The sequence below is a fragment of the Acromyrmex echinatior genome, chromosome 5 (assembly GCF_024713525.1).
Source record: "Acromyrmex echinatior isolate Ae372 chromosome 5, ASM2471352v2, whole genome shotgun sequence".
NCBI classification, from domain to species: domain Eukaryota; kingdom Metazoa; phylum Arthropoda; class Insecta; order Hymenoptera; family Formicidae; genus Acromyrmex; species Acromyrmex echinatior.
The window spans coordinates 1,312,332-1,332,130 of record NC_141856.1 but is presented as its reverse complement, the minus strand read 5'-3'; the positions used below and the strand labels follow the sequence as shown (position 1 = coordinate 1,332,130).

At 26.4% G+C, this 19,799-nt stretch overlaps 1 protein-coding gene across 1 annotated transcript in view; it reads right to left on the bottom strand.

Annotated features, from left to right (window-relative positions):
• Window positions 1-15,730, bottom strand: part of LOC105150925 (UDP-glucosyltransferase 2) — a 158,342-nt gene extending 142,612 nt beyond the window's left edge. Inside the window, exon 1 of the mRNA XM_087406358.1 lies at window positions 15,053-15,730. Within this exon, the coding sequence (XP_087262484.1) occupies window positions 15,053-15,241 (189 nt within the window). The 5' untranslated portion in view covers window positions 15,242-15,730. The remainder of the gene's footprint in view (window positions 1-15,052) is intronic.
• Between the last annotated feature and the right edge of the window lie 4,069 nt (window positions 15,731-19,799).

Here is a 19,799-nt window from a genome sequence, read left to right as displayed (position 1 = left end):
TGTGGTTGCCATACGACGACCCATACTCGGTGGTCAGCCATACCGACAAATTTTTTGTCGTATGGATAAAAGGAAGAGATATAATGATTTCGATAAATCGATTAAAACCCGCATGTATCTTTTTAGAGAATACAGAAAACAACAGCCCAACCGAGACGAGGAATGCGAGACACTGGTTGACAACAACAGTACAGAAGACGTCGACCCGAGGAAGTTCGCGAATGCGCCGAGAGCGAGCCGGGGTTGCGACGGGCAAGAGAGTTCATTTCTCGGACCGTCTACAAGTCGGAAGAAGATAAAATTTTAATTTCTTGTATAATTACATGTATATTTTCCGTAAACGCCAAGGATATTCGAGTATTACACACATAGACGATGAATAATAGTTTATTCAATTAAAGAAAATTTAATCGCATAGTTAAAATCACACATTTTTGTTACATGATGTAAGATCCAACGGCGGATTAGAGTTAACTAATTTTCGCCCTATTGCATTATTCTATCTCAAATCATTCTATTCTATTCTATAAAAAAAAAACAAAAGAAAAAAAAACATGACAACTGAGCAGGAATTACACCGCGTGGATATATAGTTTATCGCACTGTAAGCACTAGTAGGAGGATACTGTGGCGGTTATATCGCTATTACTCGAGCTAAAAAATGCATTCGAAAAAGATTTAATTTTCATCGGGTGAAAAGAGAGTCCCGAGAATATTGTGTTCTCGGGATCGCGAAAGAATATGGGAGATCTGCTCAGCTGTTCGAGTTAGAAAAAGGGATAACACAGAGAGACAGTCACGAGACGGGTAAAGCATCGAATGTAAACGGCAGCGAAAGCAAGGAATAATTGGCGACAGATTTATCTCATTTGCGAATAAAATCTCGATAGATATTTAAAATCCAATATAATACAGCAAAGTGCAATTGTGCACATAATCTGCCGGGAGAGGCAACTGTTGCACGAGAAAATCAGATAGAATGAGCTAAAGAAGTATTCTTTTAAAATCGAAACTTTGGACTTTCTAGAACAATCGAAAAACAAATAGTTTTTCTCTGAGTATGAGATCAAGCATGCGAGAGGGAATCGACAATCTTCCGCTGGCGCTCGCTCAAGGCAGCTGCTTGAAAAATCCGTCTAGCCTCGAAATAAAGATACGTGTTTCTTTTACCAGGAACGGAATCTTTCTTAGCGCTGACTATCCTATGATTTTATCACTATCCAATACTTTCGCGATAAAATCCCCGAAACTATTAACAATTAAATTCACGTGTAAATGTTAAGTATAAGATTCGTAAATTGTATTATATTAAAACTTAAAAAATCAATCAATGGTATTATAATCTTTTAACAAATAAATTATCGTGTAAATGCCAATAACATAATATAAATACCTTAATTAATAAAACCGCAGAAAAGCAATATATTAAAATTATACAAAAGAAAATATATTCTATAAAGTTTAGATGACATTAATTTTATAATTTGAAAAACAAAGCAAAATAAAATAATACAATATAAAGAATAACAATCATAACATGTAAATACATTTCATAAATGACACATACAAAGAATCATCAAAAACATATAGTTAGATAATTAAAAATATTACGCTCATCAAGAAAGTACACCCGCATAGAATATTTTTTGAGATCAGATTAGAATCCAATCGGATTTCTCTAAAAAATTATGGATTCTGGTTGGGAAATCTATGAAGATTCTGATCAGAAGCGTAATGTTTTGTAAACTAGATACATGTATCGGATCTGAGACCACCCATACACTCCTTTTAAAACGCTCTTCCCAAGATAAAAGGAATGGTCTCAGATATCCGGTATATATGATAATAGAAAAGAATTTATAATATTAATTATATACACAATAATAAAAAATCAATCTGTCGATTGTCTAGATCGATGGCCGTTCCAATCTCTGCATTTTGGCGAATCCTGTTCTCAAAGTAGTATGAAAATTTTTTTTATTTATCGGAGTATCTTCAGTTGTGATATGAATGCTCATTAAAACATCTAAAATATATTTAAGAAAAACAAAATATTTTACAATTTCTGTATTAAATATTTTAAAAATATGCAGTTATATACCTTTCATATTTTTGTAGGTATTAGTTGTTTTAAAAATTTTCCTATTATCAGATTTTCTTATAACTGTGAATTGCAAAGCCAAATCATGTGTGAATATTTTTCTTAAAATTGCGTAAACACTTTTAATGGGATTATTTGTACTCCGATCCAAACAATTATTTAAAAATCCAATCTATCAAGTATTATAGAAAGAAATAAATTTGTATGGTAAAAGAAATGTTGCATAAATTTTTATTACACTTAAAACTCACAAATTTCTTTGTAGTATCTTCATTATTTAAAGTTAAGTCAAACTTTAAGGAATCATTCATTAATTTTATTGACATTTTAATATTAAAATCATTCAATGGATTAAAAATGTGTAAACTATTATTGTTTCGAATTTGTCGTCTTCTTCTATTTCTTTTTTCGTTTTTATCTATTTATCTTTACATAATTTGTCTATTTACTAAAATAGCTCTTAATAAAAGTTTTATGGAAGTTTCCTGGAAGTAAATATTAATAGTATAGAGAAATAATATTGTATTTTAATTATTTATTCATATGAATAAGAAAAGTACGAAACAATAATATAATATAATAATATCAATTTCAATAATACAGGAGAAGGTAGTATTATGGAGATCTCCTATTTACATTTTATACAATAATTTTGTTAATAATCAATATTTAAATTTACAACTTAACGATTACATTCATCAAAATGATGTTTAATTGATTTTAGACTAGAAACTTATGAAATATTTATTATTTTATATTCACTATTTTATATTCACTATTTATTTACTATTTATTTTCTAATATTCACCATTTTTTATGAAGTCAGGTCATTTTTAAGTTTGTTATGATCAGGCAAATTTTTATATGAATCTTCCTTTTCAAAATTTTAATGACATTTCATCTGTGTTTTCTCTGTTATTTATGTATTAAGTAAAATTTTCTATATTTCTATCTGTTTGTGTGTGACGCTGGTGTCACCTTGTATAAAAGGCTCGCTCACAAGGCGGCGTGTAATAACAACTCTCTTTGTTGTAATAATTTAAATTTTATTCATTAGTCGGAATTAAGATTTATTCGAAGCGGGCGGTAAGCGATGCTCGTAATCCGATGACCGATACGTTCGGTTAGATGCGTGCATGTATAATTTGAACTTGGTACGACTTTGAATATCTTCTCACAGCCGTTAGACAGAATTCGTATTGTAAGCAGCAACGAGACCGGCAAATCTCGCCGAAAACTCGGGCAATTCTCGCACATTAAATGCCCTCGCGATACGCATGGTAATGTTATGTGACAAAATAGCGATGAAACTTCGATATGATTCGCTCTGAATATTCGGGATATGATCCGTTAAGCGCGAGTAAAAATAGATGATCCGTATTGTTGATCGGGATCGGGAAGCGAACTGAACTTTCGCATGCGAAACGTGTGCGCGATAATTATAACTTATCGAGTGCCGCGCAAGGGAGATCGTGTGCCATCTGAGATAGATAGCGTGATTAGAACAGGCGCGAGATACACGCATGTTTTGAACGAAATGTCGGTCACAGGGATGGTTCGGTGTCTATGAGTTGTTTACTTGCCATCCCCGAGAATACATTTAAATTAACTATGATTTCGGAACACTATCTCTATTTTAGACCGCTTATGTAAGAACGCAATCAGTATTACAAATTTAACGGTCGAAATTAGATCTTTAATACTTAATAATTCAATCTTGAATTATTAAATATACTATATATATGTACTTGCATATATGTGTGCACCATATTTGTAATCTTACGAACTGCGCGCCGAAATTTTTCCAGATATAAACACAATTAAACTGCTGTATTAAACTAGTGAATTAAATTTAATTTATCTATATTTCTATATTATTTATATTATTTTAATTCAATTTTATTTTATCTATAATTCTATTTTTAAAAAATTTGAAGAAGACAGGGCAATAGGAGTCAAATGCGGGAGTCGTTACGTAAATAATATACCGATATAACACAACTCTTTATTAAAATAACGCATTTACATGTTTCGGCTCATTTTTGAGCTCTCTTCAGAGACAAATTATCGTAATATGTACAATGTGTGAGTAATAATTATTTTATCGGTGAGCTCCATTACACTAAAGCTCCATTACTCTATACAAAAATTACATACAGATGAATGTTAAAAATAAGAGAGAAGAATTATTTGCAATTATCAGAGATAGTGTATTATATATCGATATATTATTTGCGCAACGACAATCGCGCCTGACTCCTATTGCCCTGTTTTCTCCAAATTTCTTTTAAATAGTAAGGAGTCTTGTAAATTGATTTATGAATTCTATTTAATTTAATTCTATTTATAATTCTATTTAATTTAATTTTATTTATAATTTTATATTTCTATATTACTTTTATATTATTTTGATTTTATTTAATTTTATTTAAAATTTTATTTTTTGCTATGTTACCTTCTTTAACGTTCAAACTAAAATCTGAAATTTTTCTTGTTTTTAATAACTTCTAGCATATTTTCTTTTATATTCATTTTTTGCTTGTCGGTTTGTTTACTCTTCTTTAATTTTCTTCCTTCTGATTTTTTCTTCTGATTGTAGTTTTTGATAATGATTCTACGCTACTTGTCGATGGAGTATCACTTGAAAAATTATTATCTAAAACGAAATATTTAATAATTAATAAATGATTTATATGTACATATATCTAAATAAAATTATTTCGATATAAAATATTTAAATATTTTTTACTATTACTATTATCAGATTCATCAATTATCTTAGGAACATCCATTATTTCTTGGAGAGTTCTCTTTTTATATTATATATCGTTGTATTTGATATTCTGTTTGTTTTTCATCTGAAATTTCAGTATCCGAGGAAAACGCAAAAAGTTTAGTTTTTATTTCTACTAATCGTTTTACAGTTTTTTATAAGTATCTGAAATATTAAGTATTTTATATAATGTTTATAAATAATATAATACACTATTCGATACATATTTTAGATCATTGAACGAAGTGCTTTTTAGATTTTTATCGCTAGAAATAATAATTAAATTAATAATTTAGTTAATTATTAAGTTAGTCTTCTGAAGATAACCTTTGTCTTCTGCACAATCAATAGTGGCACTCTTAGAAATATGACCACGATCCTTTACATGTAAATGAAGCTCGTTATGAACGATATTAAAAGTAATGAATAATTTAACTGAAAATTAAGTTACAGTAGTTACTGTAGTTACAGTAGTTACTTAAATGTAATGAACGTGTACATTAAATTTCATAAATTTTCATGAAAAATACATTAAATTGCGTGTACACAAATATACTTTTCAATTATAAATACATTAAATTTAATGTAATGTCATGAAATTAAGTTCAAATTTTGTAAATTAAAAGTATATGAAATTTCATGAAATTTTTAACAGTATAGTGCAACTATTTAGATTCTAATTACATTAAATTGATAAATAAGTTTATTTATCAGTTACATTAAATTGATAAATAAATTTAAAATGTGTAAAGTAACTGTAAAAGTGTAAACTAAAAAATTTAAAAAAGTAACTTTAACTTAATTACAAATAATAACTAATTATTTCCCGCCCTGAATATAATATATAATTTAGTTCAAATAATTATTCTGTTACCTGCACCACCACGTATATTAACTCTATAAAAGCCATTCTTTAGCAGGAAATTCTTTATTTCTTCCTTTTTTAGTAAATCGGTTAATATTTATTTATTATATGGTGATGCTAGATAATAACTTAATAATATCTTAAAAACTGGACTATAAATAATCCATGTTGCTGGAACACAATCGACATAGAGCACACCTTCTGCAGTTAAATTTTCACTAAATTCTACAAGTTGCCAGTTATATAATTTTTCAGTAATTTTTTAATCAATACCTAAAAAATTAATAATTAGATAAAGTTATCATGTTCATTTCATTATAAATTATTTTTTTATTGTAAATTATTATTAATGCTATCAATTATTTTAGTGAAACTATGTTTTTCTATATAACATATTTTCTTGAATTAAAAAATAATAATATAATTAAAGAACTTAATACATCATTAATACTTACTCAATCATTATCACAATATAAATTATTAACGCAATATATTTTAACAATAATGACATAGGCATTAACAAATCTAACTTCGCTGATTATCTTTAATCACTAAAGTTATAGGCCATACAACCAACCGCACGACATGATGTGTCTTTTGTTATCATGTTGCAGTTTCACGCATTACAAAAATATTTTAATGCGTGATATACTAATAATATTTACAAATTAATAAATTAAACATGAATGCAAAAGAAAAAAATAAATTACGTGTACAAAAATATAGATTTCTGAAAAGAGAACTGTGCAATTATAAAAATTTTTTTCATGTTATGAAAGTAAGTATATATAATTTATAGTTTATCTCTTTATCAGTAAATATAATGATTAATTTTTTTCTGAAAATCATTCTTTATTACATACTGTGCAACAAGATAAATTTTTTAATAAAAATGTCAACAATGTATATAACTATACTGCAGAATATAATAACTATTAATACTATGGACAAAGATATGCGTATATATTTGAAATATATGAAAAATATATGAAATAAATATGAATAAAAAGGAAAAGAAAAAATTCTATGCAATTCTCGAAATTAATAATGAAAAGGCATATAAGAGTGAAGCGTGGTAAGTAAAGCGTAATTAGTCTTATAACTTGAATTGTAATGTTTACAAGTTTTTAACATCATTCGAACATTTTGACTTGTTTTTGAGGGTGCGTATGTTTACTTAATTGGTTCTGTCAAATCCTAAGTATAGTCCATATTGGAAGAAGTAACGTATCTAATATTGTAAGAATAATTTTCATTGATGAAGATTCAAAAACGAGTTGAAACGTTTGAATGATCTGATGTTAAAGACTATTAAACATTAAGATTTAATTTGGAAGTCTAACTGCGCCTTACTTATCCCGCTTCAATCTCATTTGCCTTGACTTTCAATATTAAAATAAATATATTACAGTTGAAATATAATAAATAATAAACATTTATTTTATTTTATTTTATATATTATAATAAATCTGTCAGAGGAGAAACTGTGTGGAGACACTGTGATAATAAGTTGAAGAAAGATAAAGGTGATGTAGCTCACCACAAAATAGATTTTAAAAATAGATTTTAAAAATTAATACTACCTCTTCCTCTACAAATTATATTAATAATAGTACAGGAGAAAGTATTATGACTGATATTATGGCCAGTATATATATTGTGGCCCCCCCCCCTTAGTATATCTTCGCTATTATATAGCGAATCCTAATCATTACTTTAGGAATTATTTGTTCGGTAGCTCGCCGTACATTAATATACTAATACTCAATAACCAGCGCCTATTATAATGCATTTTTACTTTCAAGCATTTCGAAACATTTCTGAGGTACATTTTAGCATTTAATTAGATCTACTATCTCATTTTTATGGAAGGCTACATTACCACCCATTTTTTTGTTCGAGTAATGCAATTAGTAATTTCGTTATGCAATATCGTTACATTTCTATTAAGCATCCTAAGTAATAAATATTTCGTAATTTTGAATCCAGAATTGATTCAACATTTTAACGAATGTAATTGTTAAGTTATAACCTTAAATATTGATTATTAACAAAGTTATTGTGTAAAATGTAACTGAGGTGCCATAATACCACTTTCTCCTCTAATTGGAATCTTATAACAATTGGTTGTCTTATAACAATTAACTTAGGTAAATAATATTTCTTTTAAAATTGTAATAAATTGTTTTCTCACAACTGCAATAGATATGAATTGTGATAAAATTGAAGCTAATAATAATATTATATTGAAAGTATTGAAAACGAATCATTCTCAAATGATACACAAATGGCTGAAGAAATTCAAAGTGACAAGGAAAGGTACACTGATGAAGTAGAGGAATGGGCTCTTAATTATGATATAAAGCAGGCAGCATTAGATAAATTATTATTAATTGAGAAAAAAATTATTCCCTCAATTACCTAAAAGTTAAAAACTTTTTTACGTACTAAGAATAACTACAAAATTAATACGATATTTTATGACAATGAAAAGAAATAATAGATCAATATATCTATTTTGGGTTAGAAGGAGGTATACGATTATGTGTAAATACTAATCTTCATCAAAATAAAAAAATAAAACTACAATTTAATGTTGATGGTTTACCATTGTTCAATTTAGGAAAAAAATAATTTTGGCCTATCTTATGTAAAATTTTTTCAGAACTGACATTTACCTTTTGTTGTTACCATTTTCAAGTAGTAATTCTAAATCATCAGATATTAATTATTTTTTGACAGAATTTATTACAGATTTAAATAATGTAACAAATAATAACTTTATAATTGATAATGAAGTCTTACAGTAAAATTATATAATTTTATATATGATACGTCATCTCAGTCTTTTTTTGAAAATGATAAAAGAACATGGATGTTTAGTGCATGCGAAAGTACTATTCTTGGTAAACGTTGTGAAAGCAGAGCAATTTATGAACCTATAAATAAGGAATAGAGAACTGATATATCATTTCGGAATCAAGATGATTTTGAACATCATAATGGATATACCCTTCTTATATATACAGAACCAAAAATTAATTTAATATCACAATTTGTTTTGGATTCGATGTATTTATGTAGTGGGATTATAAAAAAATTGATCGAGTATTGGATTTCTGAAAAAGCATGGATAAGTCGTATTAAATATAGAATTATCACGCAGAATGCTGTGTTTGCTGAAGAAGTACCTTTCGAATTTCAAAGAAGACCGAGAAGTACTAATGATGTGAGAATGTGGAAAGCAATAGAGTTTCATTTTTTTTTTATTATATTGTGGGCCTGTAGTACTAAAAAATATCATTTTTTATTATTACATACAACTTTTCGGATATTGTTTAGTGAACATTTTGCAATTTACTATGATATTTCAAAATTATATTTATTGAGATTTTTTCCAACACTTCCAAAATTATTCTTTCTAAGTCTCAAATTCTGAATATGCATAACCTTATTCATATTGCAAATGATACAAAAAATTATTTATATAAGCAAATTATTTACGAAGGAAATAATACTAAGGAAAATAAAAGTTATTCAAGCTAAAAAAAATAAAATATATATATATAAATATCCAATGAACTCTTGAATACTCAATTTTTTTCTATTATAAAAACGTATCTTGTAAATTTAAATAAACAAAAATTTCACTATGTTTAAATTTAGAAGAAGGTAAACCAAAATGAATATTTGTGTTTCACTTATTACATTAATAAAGTGATTATAATTGAATTGTTACCTCCTGTGTTAATTATTCATAAATAAATTGTATAATACTGTCTACTAAATTAATTTTATATTAATTCATACATTTTTGTATAACCTTTAATTAAACAAATCAATGTATAGTACATAATTATGTTAAATATATAATGTTAATAATTTAAAGTACAATTTAAATAATATTGTAATCACAATATTATTTAACTCTAAAATAAAAAATAAAAATTAAAAGGTAAGGTCACTAGAGATAATTGTGACAGTAGGGGTAAATGTGACATGCATTTGAATGAAAAACTGTAATTAACATTTTATATGGTAATTAACATCTCTAAAACAGTAATTAACATCTTGTTAACTATTGCGAAAATTGTAAAATGGTAGAGAACTTTTTTTCTGGATTTAGTCCATTCTGCTTCTACGCGAAAGATTTACCGTTACTTTTGGAATACCTTGTATATACATATATATATAAAAACACAATTTTAATTATTGATACAAAAAGAATTATTTGAATTTCTACACTAATTCTATTCCAATTTAAACAGAAAATCCAAATTGAAATAAAAATAGATTTCCTAATTTGATACCGCGATTTATCTATTTGTGCATTCTAATCAGAATGTAAGATGTATTTGAGAAGAGTTTAGCAAATTTCTATGCGGGCATATTTATGAATAACATAGCAATGGTTTTTTTTACTTGCATACTTATATTATTTAAAAAATTAAATTTTGTTTTAACCATTTTTAAATGTATTAGGCTGACAATTAGATGTGTAGCTATTGGTCGCAGTAAACACCATCGACTAACGGCGTTGATCGAGATGTCATAAACATATAACATATAACAATTTAAACATATAACAATTAGATAAATAAACGTTTATTTATCTAATTGTTATATGTTTAAAATATAAAATATTAGCTGTGTACATCTTGCGTTGTGGTATATGCCATTAAGAAATTTGTTCAATTAATGCTTTGTTCAATTTAATGGATCATCAAAATGAATTCCTATTGAATTAAATATATTCTAAAATCAAATAAACATTTTGTCTGCAATAATCAATTTAATTGAGCCAAATTTAAAATCATCATAGTAATTGAACAAAATATTTTGCTATTATTACATTGATATTTATTTATATGTATTCGACCGCAGTATTTTGTTGAGTCAAATTATTTTTTTTCATTGAACAAAATTTTTTTCTTAATGCAGGAGACACCAGAAACTGGCCAAAAAATGGTCAACAGTCATTGGCAGCATTCAATTTAGAAAAATTATTATTGTTATCAAGAGGAATATATGTACATTTATGCAAAATTTTAGAATAATGGGATTATTAATTTTGTGTCTACATACTTTCTATTTTAAAAAATTGACTTATACAATTGTCGATTGATCATTTTGACTCAAATAGCATTTTTTTTGTCTAATATTTATTTATTCTTCAATGTTTTGAATGTTATTTCATAATTAAAATTTGCATGAAATATGATTTCTATATCGTTATCCGCAAGAAAGGTCGATTGGTTTTAAAAAATAAGAGTTAAAGCATGTTTCTTTGCAGTATTCTGACATTAAACTATATATTAATCAACTTCTACAAACTCCACTGCGGAATTTGATTTTATAAATATTATTATACTTCTATGTTGGTTGACTTTTATATGTGATACCACTAGCTTCCCCTTTCAATCGCAAGAAATAATAACGTGCAATTAAACTTTACTTCTCCGTGGGTTGTAAATTCTTTTAAAATTCGTAACGTTGACAATAAGCAACAAAATAATAAATTCTTATATAATAATAATTATTATTATTTGGATTTAATTTTAATAAATATTATGGAAAAAAGAATATTCAATAAAAAAATGTGTCCATAAATTTATAATTTTTAAAATTATTAAAATTAATACTATAAGAATTCTTAGCATTTAAGTTAAATCTTTTAATTTTAAATAATTTACATTTCTTTAAATAATCATTACTAACAGTAGTAGGACTTATAATTCATACGTAATAATTATTGATGATCATATAAAAATATTTTATGAAATTACAAAAAATAAAAATTACTATATTTTAAATTATGTATATGTGTGTGTGTGTGTGCGCGCGCGCGCGCGCGTGTGTATGTGTGTGTGTGTATTTATTATTTACTTTATTATGCGTTTATTATATAAATTGTTTATTATAATAATTTACATTATTTTTAAAAAATAATTTTACTTTTTCAACTAATTTGCTTGACACTTAATATATATATATATATATATATATATATATATATATATATATATATATATATATATATATATATATATGAAGCTGTATAAAAACATCAATTTTAAGTAAGTACGTTTAAGAAAGAAAACTGTTTTAAAAATTTAAAAATTATGTGTATGAGAGAGCATGATTATGTGCTAGGCGTATGCATCGCGGGTCGAGATTTGACATTTTTTTTTAACTATTCTCTTCCGTCATTTTGGATCTGCCATTTTGAATTTTTAAATTTTGAGTTCAAATTCGATATCAGCGACCATAAAAGCTCCTAAGTATCAAATTTGATAGCAATTGAAGTATTTTTCGTCCGCCATATTGCATCTATTATTTCAAATTTTTAATTTTTAAGTTTGGATATCAGCAATTTCAAGAACTGAATACTCAATTTAACAATTGAAGCATTTTTAGTATTTTTTCTGGTATCCTGGCCCACTGTGCTACGGTTAAATTCGATTGAATACAATTTTTTATCATTATAATATTGTTAATCAATCATAATTAATCAAATCTGCAAACAACTAAATGTGTTTAGTTCAATGAACAAATTTTTTTCTTAGTTTACTATAATAAATATAAAAATAAAGTTACTCTTAAATATTACGAATGACAAATTAATAAAAAAAAATGTTCAAATGGCGCAGTAATTGCTGTAAATTTAAGAGAAAAAAACAATAAAGTACCGCGATAGTTTGTGTACAAGGCAATTATATTTTCGTTAGTTAGGTTTTATCCAATTTACGTGAACAATTTAATCTCTAATTTTGCCGCGAAAGAAACAGGACCATCAAGCCATGAGAAGACACATTCAGCAAAGAGAAATGTTAGTAGGAGTAAATTGAAGCTAAACGAAGTTTGCGTAACTTTGAACTCGAGTTTAGAAAGAGAGAGAAAGAGAGACAAAAAAAAGAGGAAGAAAAGGGAAGGATTACGCGTAACAGCTGGAAAGAAGTGAGATGTTAGGCAAATGATCTGAGAAAACCTGAAAGAAGAATGTCAGAGAAAAATCGAATAGAAATAAGTAATAAAAAATGTAGTAAGTAAAATGCAGAAGAAAGAACAGCTTGAAAAAAAGTCATCGAGTCTAATGTCTGTATTTATTGTGTGTGAAAATTCTCTGTTACTATAAATTAAAATTTGTTTTGTCTAACGATTCCTATATCTGACAGCGAAAAATTTAATAAAACATACATGCAAGATTCGGTCTCAATAATTACTATTTTATTTAATATTGAAGAAGACTGTTAATGTTCCACAAGTATTTGAATGCGATTAAAGTCGCAAGCTTATCGAGACGAAAATAACAGTGAACAGTGTAACGCCTTGAGTCTTTAGCGAGTATAAAGCAGCTTTATTGGTGATGATTCTCGCAAGTAATGATATATTATAGGCAAGAGCATTGAATCGTAACGATTGGGGAGTAAAAAGGATGAGTAAATTAATAAATTTTGCAGTACCAAGTTTTAAACATAATAAACACTAATGTCTTTTTAAAGATGTATGGATAATATTTCGACATAACAAAATTATGAAGAAATTACAGATTACCCTAAATCATTTAAAATTTGGTAATGGTTTACTATTTGGATCATAAGTTATTTTAATAAATAATAATTTTTGAATCTGTGCTTTAACAAAAATGTATGCAAATGTACAATATTATAATTTTTTGTAAGAATTTCTTAATATAAGTATATTATGTGTTCAAGCTTATTTATGTAAGGTTATTGCGATGTATAAGCTAATTATCCAATAAATAAACAAAATATTTATTTGTTCTATTGGGTTGGAGAAAATGTTCTGCAGAATTCTGTTACCTCAAAATTATATACAGAATACATTTGTTGCAAAATTTTCGATTATTTGACGTAAAAGCTTAAAGTTTTTCCTAAAAGTTCATTTTTAAAAAATGTTCCTACGACTTTTTGTTACCAAGTTACACGCGAATTAAATAAAAGAGCATTTTGATTTTGATTGCTCATAATTCTGTTAAAAATCATACCGTAATTAATAAAACAGATTCTTAAAGCTGAAACGATGCTCTATCAAGTGATGTAATTTAAAAAATATATATATACATATATATTACAAATATATATATATATACATATATAAATATATATATAAATATATATATATATATATATATTAGGTGTTGGAATTAATTCGTAGCGTTTTACAAGTGATGGGAAGTACTTTCATTAATGTATTTTTTAATGCTCATGTGAAATAAATAACATTCTTTCATTAAAAAACGCTACGAATTAATTCCAACACCTAATATATATACACATTTGTTAAAAATATGATATTACAGTCCTTTTTTTCCATCGCGCAATGGTTATAAGGTTAGTAATATCACATTTTTAACTTAAATTTCTATATATTTTACATTTAAGAAATTAACATGATACTATTCGATAGAGCAACGCTTTAAGAATTTATTTTTTTAATTGCAATACCATGATTTTTAATGGAATTATGAGCAATCAAAGTTAAAATACTCCTTTTTGTTTAACTCGTGAATAACTTAAGAATAAAAAATCGTAGAAACATTTTTAAAAACTTCGAACTTTTACAATATAGATAGTCGAAAATTTTCGCAATTTTTTCGACACGTGACAAATCTACAAATTGAGAAGAAAAATTTTCTTTCTTGTAGCTCGTAATTTTTTATAAAGTCGAGGTTTCAAACTTTAAAATCATTTCTTTAAATTTAAATTTTGATCACTTTTAACGTATATATCGTATATCTAATTTTGAGCTAACAAAACTTTTTCTCTAATCTTTGTAATTAATTAGTGAATCGCAATAAAACTTTGCATAAGTTATATTTTAAATATTTAAAGCACTTATAAAAAAAGTTAAATTTTTATCATTTTTTAAATTTTAGTTTATAACAATAACAGTAATAATAAATAAAATAAATAAACTTAAAAATTATAACAAATATAATAAATAAATCATAAAAATATATTGTCCAATAAAAAGGGAATGTTTTGAACATAACTTATATATATGTATATATATATATTATATATATATATATATATATATATATATATATATAGTTTGTTTAAAGTCTGAATATTAATATATTTGTAAATGACGCCCATACATCCTTGAATTGTACGTTATTTTAAAAATTATATAATTAAATGAATTTAAAATAAAATTTGCTGCAAAAATTTTTAGTTATTTTTATAAAAATTTTAACATTTTTATATTATATTTACAAAATAAGTAAATGATGTGTGTCAGTTGTATAAAGATAAAGGATTAGATCAAAAAATGAGGAAAAATTTACCTTTAAGGGAACTGTTGATAAAACAGTAACCTTATGACCACGAAACGCCAGTGCTTTCATCAATGCTTGAAAAGATTGTTGGTGGCTGTAACTTGTACTTGGGCAAATACCTAGGATGTCGTATCCGTGACTGTGTTGGAAAGTACAGAATAGCGAAATTGATAGCAATACGACTGTCACGATGCGCATTTTGGACACAGAACACTTTCGTTCGTGGATGCGAAACGGCCGTTCAATCTTTCAAGGAAGAATCGAGGTTACCGGTCTCTCGCGTAGGAATTTTTAAAAAGAGCTCGAGCGACGGAAAAAAGATGAGGCGGTCCGTATGAAAAATTCAATACATGTTCCACGATCAGTTTGCTTGGGGCCACGGTAAATAAGTGAACGGGATGTCCATTGGTCGGGTGCTTCTCACTCAGCTTTGCGGAAGAAATAATTCAGGCTTGTGCGCGGACCCTATTTTTATATTCGTCGAGAATACAAAGATGGTATTCATAGGAGTAGATTTCAAGCTATATATCCATATAGTTATCTCTCAATGAGAGTAGAGATAATCGGATGTTGTTATCATTAGAATTTCCAACATAAATCGGCGTTAAAAATGCCGTTTCATAGCAATATGACGATAAAATTCGACAAACAGCAGACAACAATATTTAAGATACTTGAGATACAGCACAAAATTCAATAAATATCATTTTTATACAAAAAAAACGTAAATTAATTGCTTGTCAAATGTATTTATCCATTAATTCTTTTTATATTGTATTTGAACAAAGAAATATTGACGTACATTTTAATTTGGTCCCTAAAAGAAACAAAAAATATGAAAATTCAAAACATAAACACTAATGAATAAATATTTAGTTAAGATTAAAAATTATGAGTAATGTGCTCTGTTTTATAATTATTAATTATATAAGAAAGAGCATATACGAGAAATCATCACAGTTTCATTGTCAATTACAGAAACAAGTAATAGTTTGCTAGTAATCAAATAAATACTTTAATTAATATACTAGCATCAGTTCCTTGCGATACAAATACTGAAAATTTTAATATTATAGTTTATTTATTAAAAATATACAGAAAATATTAATTTTAATTAATAAATATTTAATATACATTGTGAAAACAATTTCTCAATTTATCTATTTATTTTAAAAAATTTGTCATTGTTTAAAATTTTTGAGCAATACTGTATGATAAAAAAAAATCTGATATCGTATTGACGTAGTTAAATAATTTAGAATTAGAATAGTTAATCAAAAATAGAATTTACAAGCGCGATAATAGAATTTATAAACATGATTACAAAACGGAAGATTACCTATTTGCAATATAAATTTAATTTCTATAAATTCAATTTCTTAATGCATTTTTGTATTATTAATTTTAGATACAATAATATTTGATGTAGCTATTATAACATCTATGTAAAATTGATACAGATACGATATATATATACATAAAAAAGAATGGTTTCCCTGGTGAAAATTTTTCTTATAATTTTTATATGAATTGGAACATTTTTCAGAAATACTTGGAAATATTCAGAAAGTCCAGATCTTCTGTCAAAATTCTTCATATATGTGAATTCTGAAATATTTTGAGATTTCTCATTCCATAATTAAAAAAAATATTTTTAAATTTCTTAGATTTTATAACATTTCATCAGAAATTATACATATTTACAAGAAATCTTAGAAATTTTATGATTTCCAAAAGAAATTAAAACGAATAACAAGCAATTAGGAATTGGCGATGTAGACGGCGCACAGTTTTTGTTTCTTTAAAATATTTTTCTCTTCCAATCACTAACACAAAAAAATTAACTGTGGAATTCATAAAGAATACTGAGAATAATATCAATAGACTTTTTATTTAGACTTTAATTTTAGAAACATCGCGAGAAATAGAACAATTTCAATTATTAATAGATTATTCTCCTTTTTTTCTTGTTGTAATAAAAACATTATATATATTTTAAATTTAAAGAAACATTCAACTGAGTTCATGATTGTCAATCCTAATTTAATCTTTACCAGAGCCGACAAAATATCATTGTCACATTAAACAAAGGTTATGTACATTTCAAAAGTTAATGATATGCTACGTGATGTTGACATATATGAAAAAGTTAACGAAGACCCAACTAAAAAAATTTCTAACAATCTGAGAGATTTACTTACTAGGTGGAGAGATCATAAATATATTACACCGAAATGTTACAAATATTTAAACATTAGTGATTACTTACTATCAAGAGCAGATGCTCTTTCCTCAAGGTGCACAAACGCAATTGTCCCTTCAGAATTATTGTCTCTTCGATAGACAGTGCTCTCTACACTTTTCTGTTTTTTACACAAAATCTTATGTAAAAGCATTCCAGCAACTTCAAGTCACACTCACTTAATATCAATTACGATTTAGTAAATAAACTAAAAAACACATACTTTGACAACGATTACTGTTTGATATCTTTAAATGTGATATAACTTTTTACAAATGTACACACAGATTTGGTTATAGAGAGCATTTTCAAAAAATGGAATTTCATTTCGAACCAATATAATATATCAAGAGATGAATTCCTGAGAACAGTTTGACTTGTATTAGATTCAATCTATTTGAAATTTGACAATTGCATATATAGACAGAAATTTGGCATACCGATGGGCTCTTCTTTCCGGGATTCTTCTTGTTTCCGGTGATTGCCGATTTAGTAATGCACGATTTAGAAGGAGTGATGCTCATTTGATTTCGAGATACTTTTTACTAGGGATCGTAAAATGATCGCATATCGAATATCGGATATCCGGGCAGAATGTAACATCAGATATTTCGATCAGATATCTGAAAAGACCAACTTCATCTTTCTTCGAATGGGATATTCTGAGAAAGTGTCTTCTAAAAAAAAAGGCCTATAGAGAAAAAGATTATAATTTTGCAACAATGTATAAGATATTATAGCATCATAAATATACATACTTATTTCTATCCGATCGAATAGTAAAAAAGTGCTGAATAATTCCGGATATCGGATACTTTCCGGATCTCTACTCCTGCATCTCTACTTTTTACCACAGATTTGTTGACGACATAGTCATGGTTATACCATCAAAAATGATTCAAACTGATTTTGACAAATTTAATTCATACCATTCGCGACTACAATTTACTTTAGAAATAAGTAACAGCACAATTAACTTTTTAAATACTATTATCATTATTTCAAATAATAGAATAATTTTCGACTAATATTAAAAACCTACCTTTTCAAGTAGATACCTTAATTTTTTGTCCTGGCACTTTTTTATACAAAAAAGAGACATAATAATTAATTTGATAGATAGAGCCTTCTTCATTTCTCATCCTATTTTCCATTAAAAAAATTTGGAACTTATTATTAATATTCTTCTCATTAATGATTACCCATTGAAGTTTGTCTTTGATACAATTTACAATAAAATCAAACATCTAATTAACACAAAAAAATTGACATCAATCATGACAAAGACACCACAAAGGATAATAAAAATACATAGTCATGGTTTACCATCCCATAGATTGATAGCATTTCTGAGAGATTTAAAATTATCACCAAAGATTTAAACAATCCAATCTCTTTCTTTTTTAGCTTGAACAAATTTCAATATGTAATCAAAGCGCATAAAAATTCTCTCTCTGCTTCATCTAAAAAGAATGTTATCTATAAAATTTCGTGCAATGACTGTGACACAACCAATGTAATCAAACGTACAGACAACTAAAAACTAGAATTTCGGAATATAAGAACCATACTTGTAGATACACGTTCGTTCAGTTATAATCAAACATAGGTTATAATATGGTTATGGATTTAATTAGGACGAAGTTGAAATCTTAGATTAGACGCCGCATGTAATTATAACAAGAGATTAATATCATCGGAGATATACATTAAAAAACAGATGAATGGAATTAATGGTCAAAGACACAGAATTTTTAGATAAGATATATGTGTCTCTCCTCAATAATTTGTAACAGACTATAGCGTACCTTTCACATGCATATAAAACATAATGATTTTTTTCACAATAATTTATTTTGTACATTTCGTTAACTTTAGAGAATAAACCTGTTACACTCTTCAGTTGAATATCGATACCATTTTGACTAACACCGATCTTCGTTTTTTCTTTTTAATTAGTGACACAATTTGACAATTTGTTAAATCATAGTATCGCTTATTTAACTCTAATATGCTTTTATCATTTGACCGATAATTTTATTAAAACTATTTATTTTGTTGTCATATATTAATTTTAACAGTTCTCTGTAATTGAAAAATGTTACTGCCACACAATGCTATTGACCGATATTTCATTATACAACGATTTTTCTACGATTCATGGATAACAACATGTATTGTACTATCAATTGAATTTTTATTGAAGAAAAGATTAACCGAAACATGTACAATCAGAGCTTTATATGGATCCATAGTAATAACCAATCGCTCGGTGAGCAAGCTGCATTTTGAAACTGCATTTAAAAAAGGTGTTGCAACTTTTTAGGCCCTGACTGTATAAGTATTAATATAATATAGAATATTAAAAAAAAACAGAATTACTATTTTTTTAAAGACGATCTTTTTAAAGACGTTTATTACACGAAATTCTATAGATGGCTTAATAAAATTTAAAATCTGTCGTTTTTTTAGATTTAGATAAATCTTTATATACTATAGCAAAATTGTTCTTTT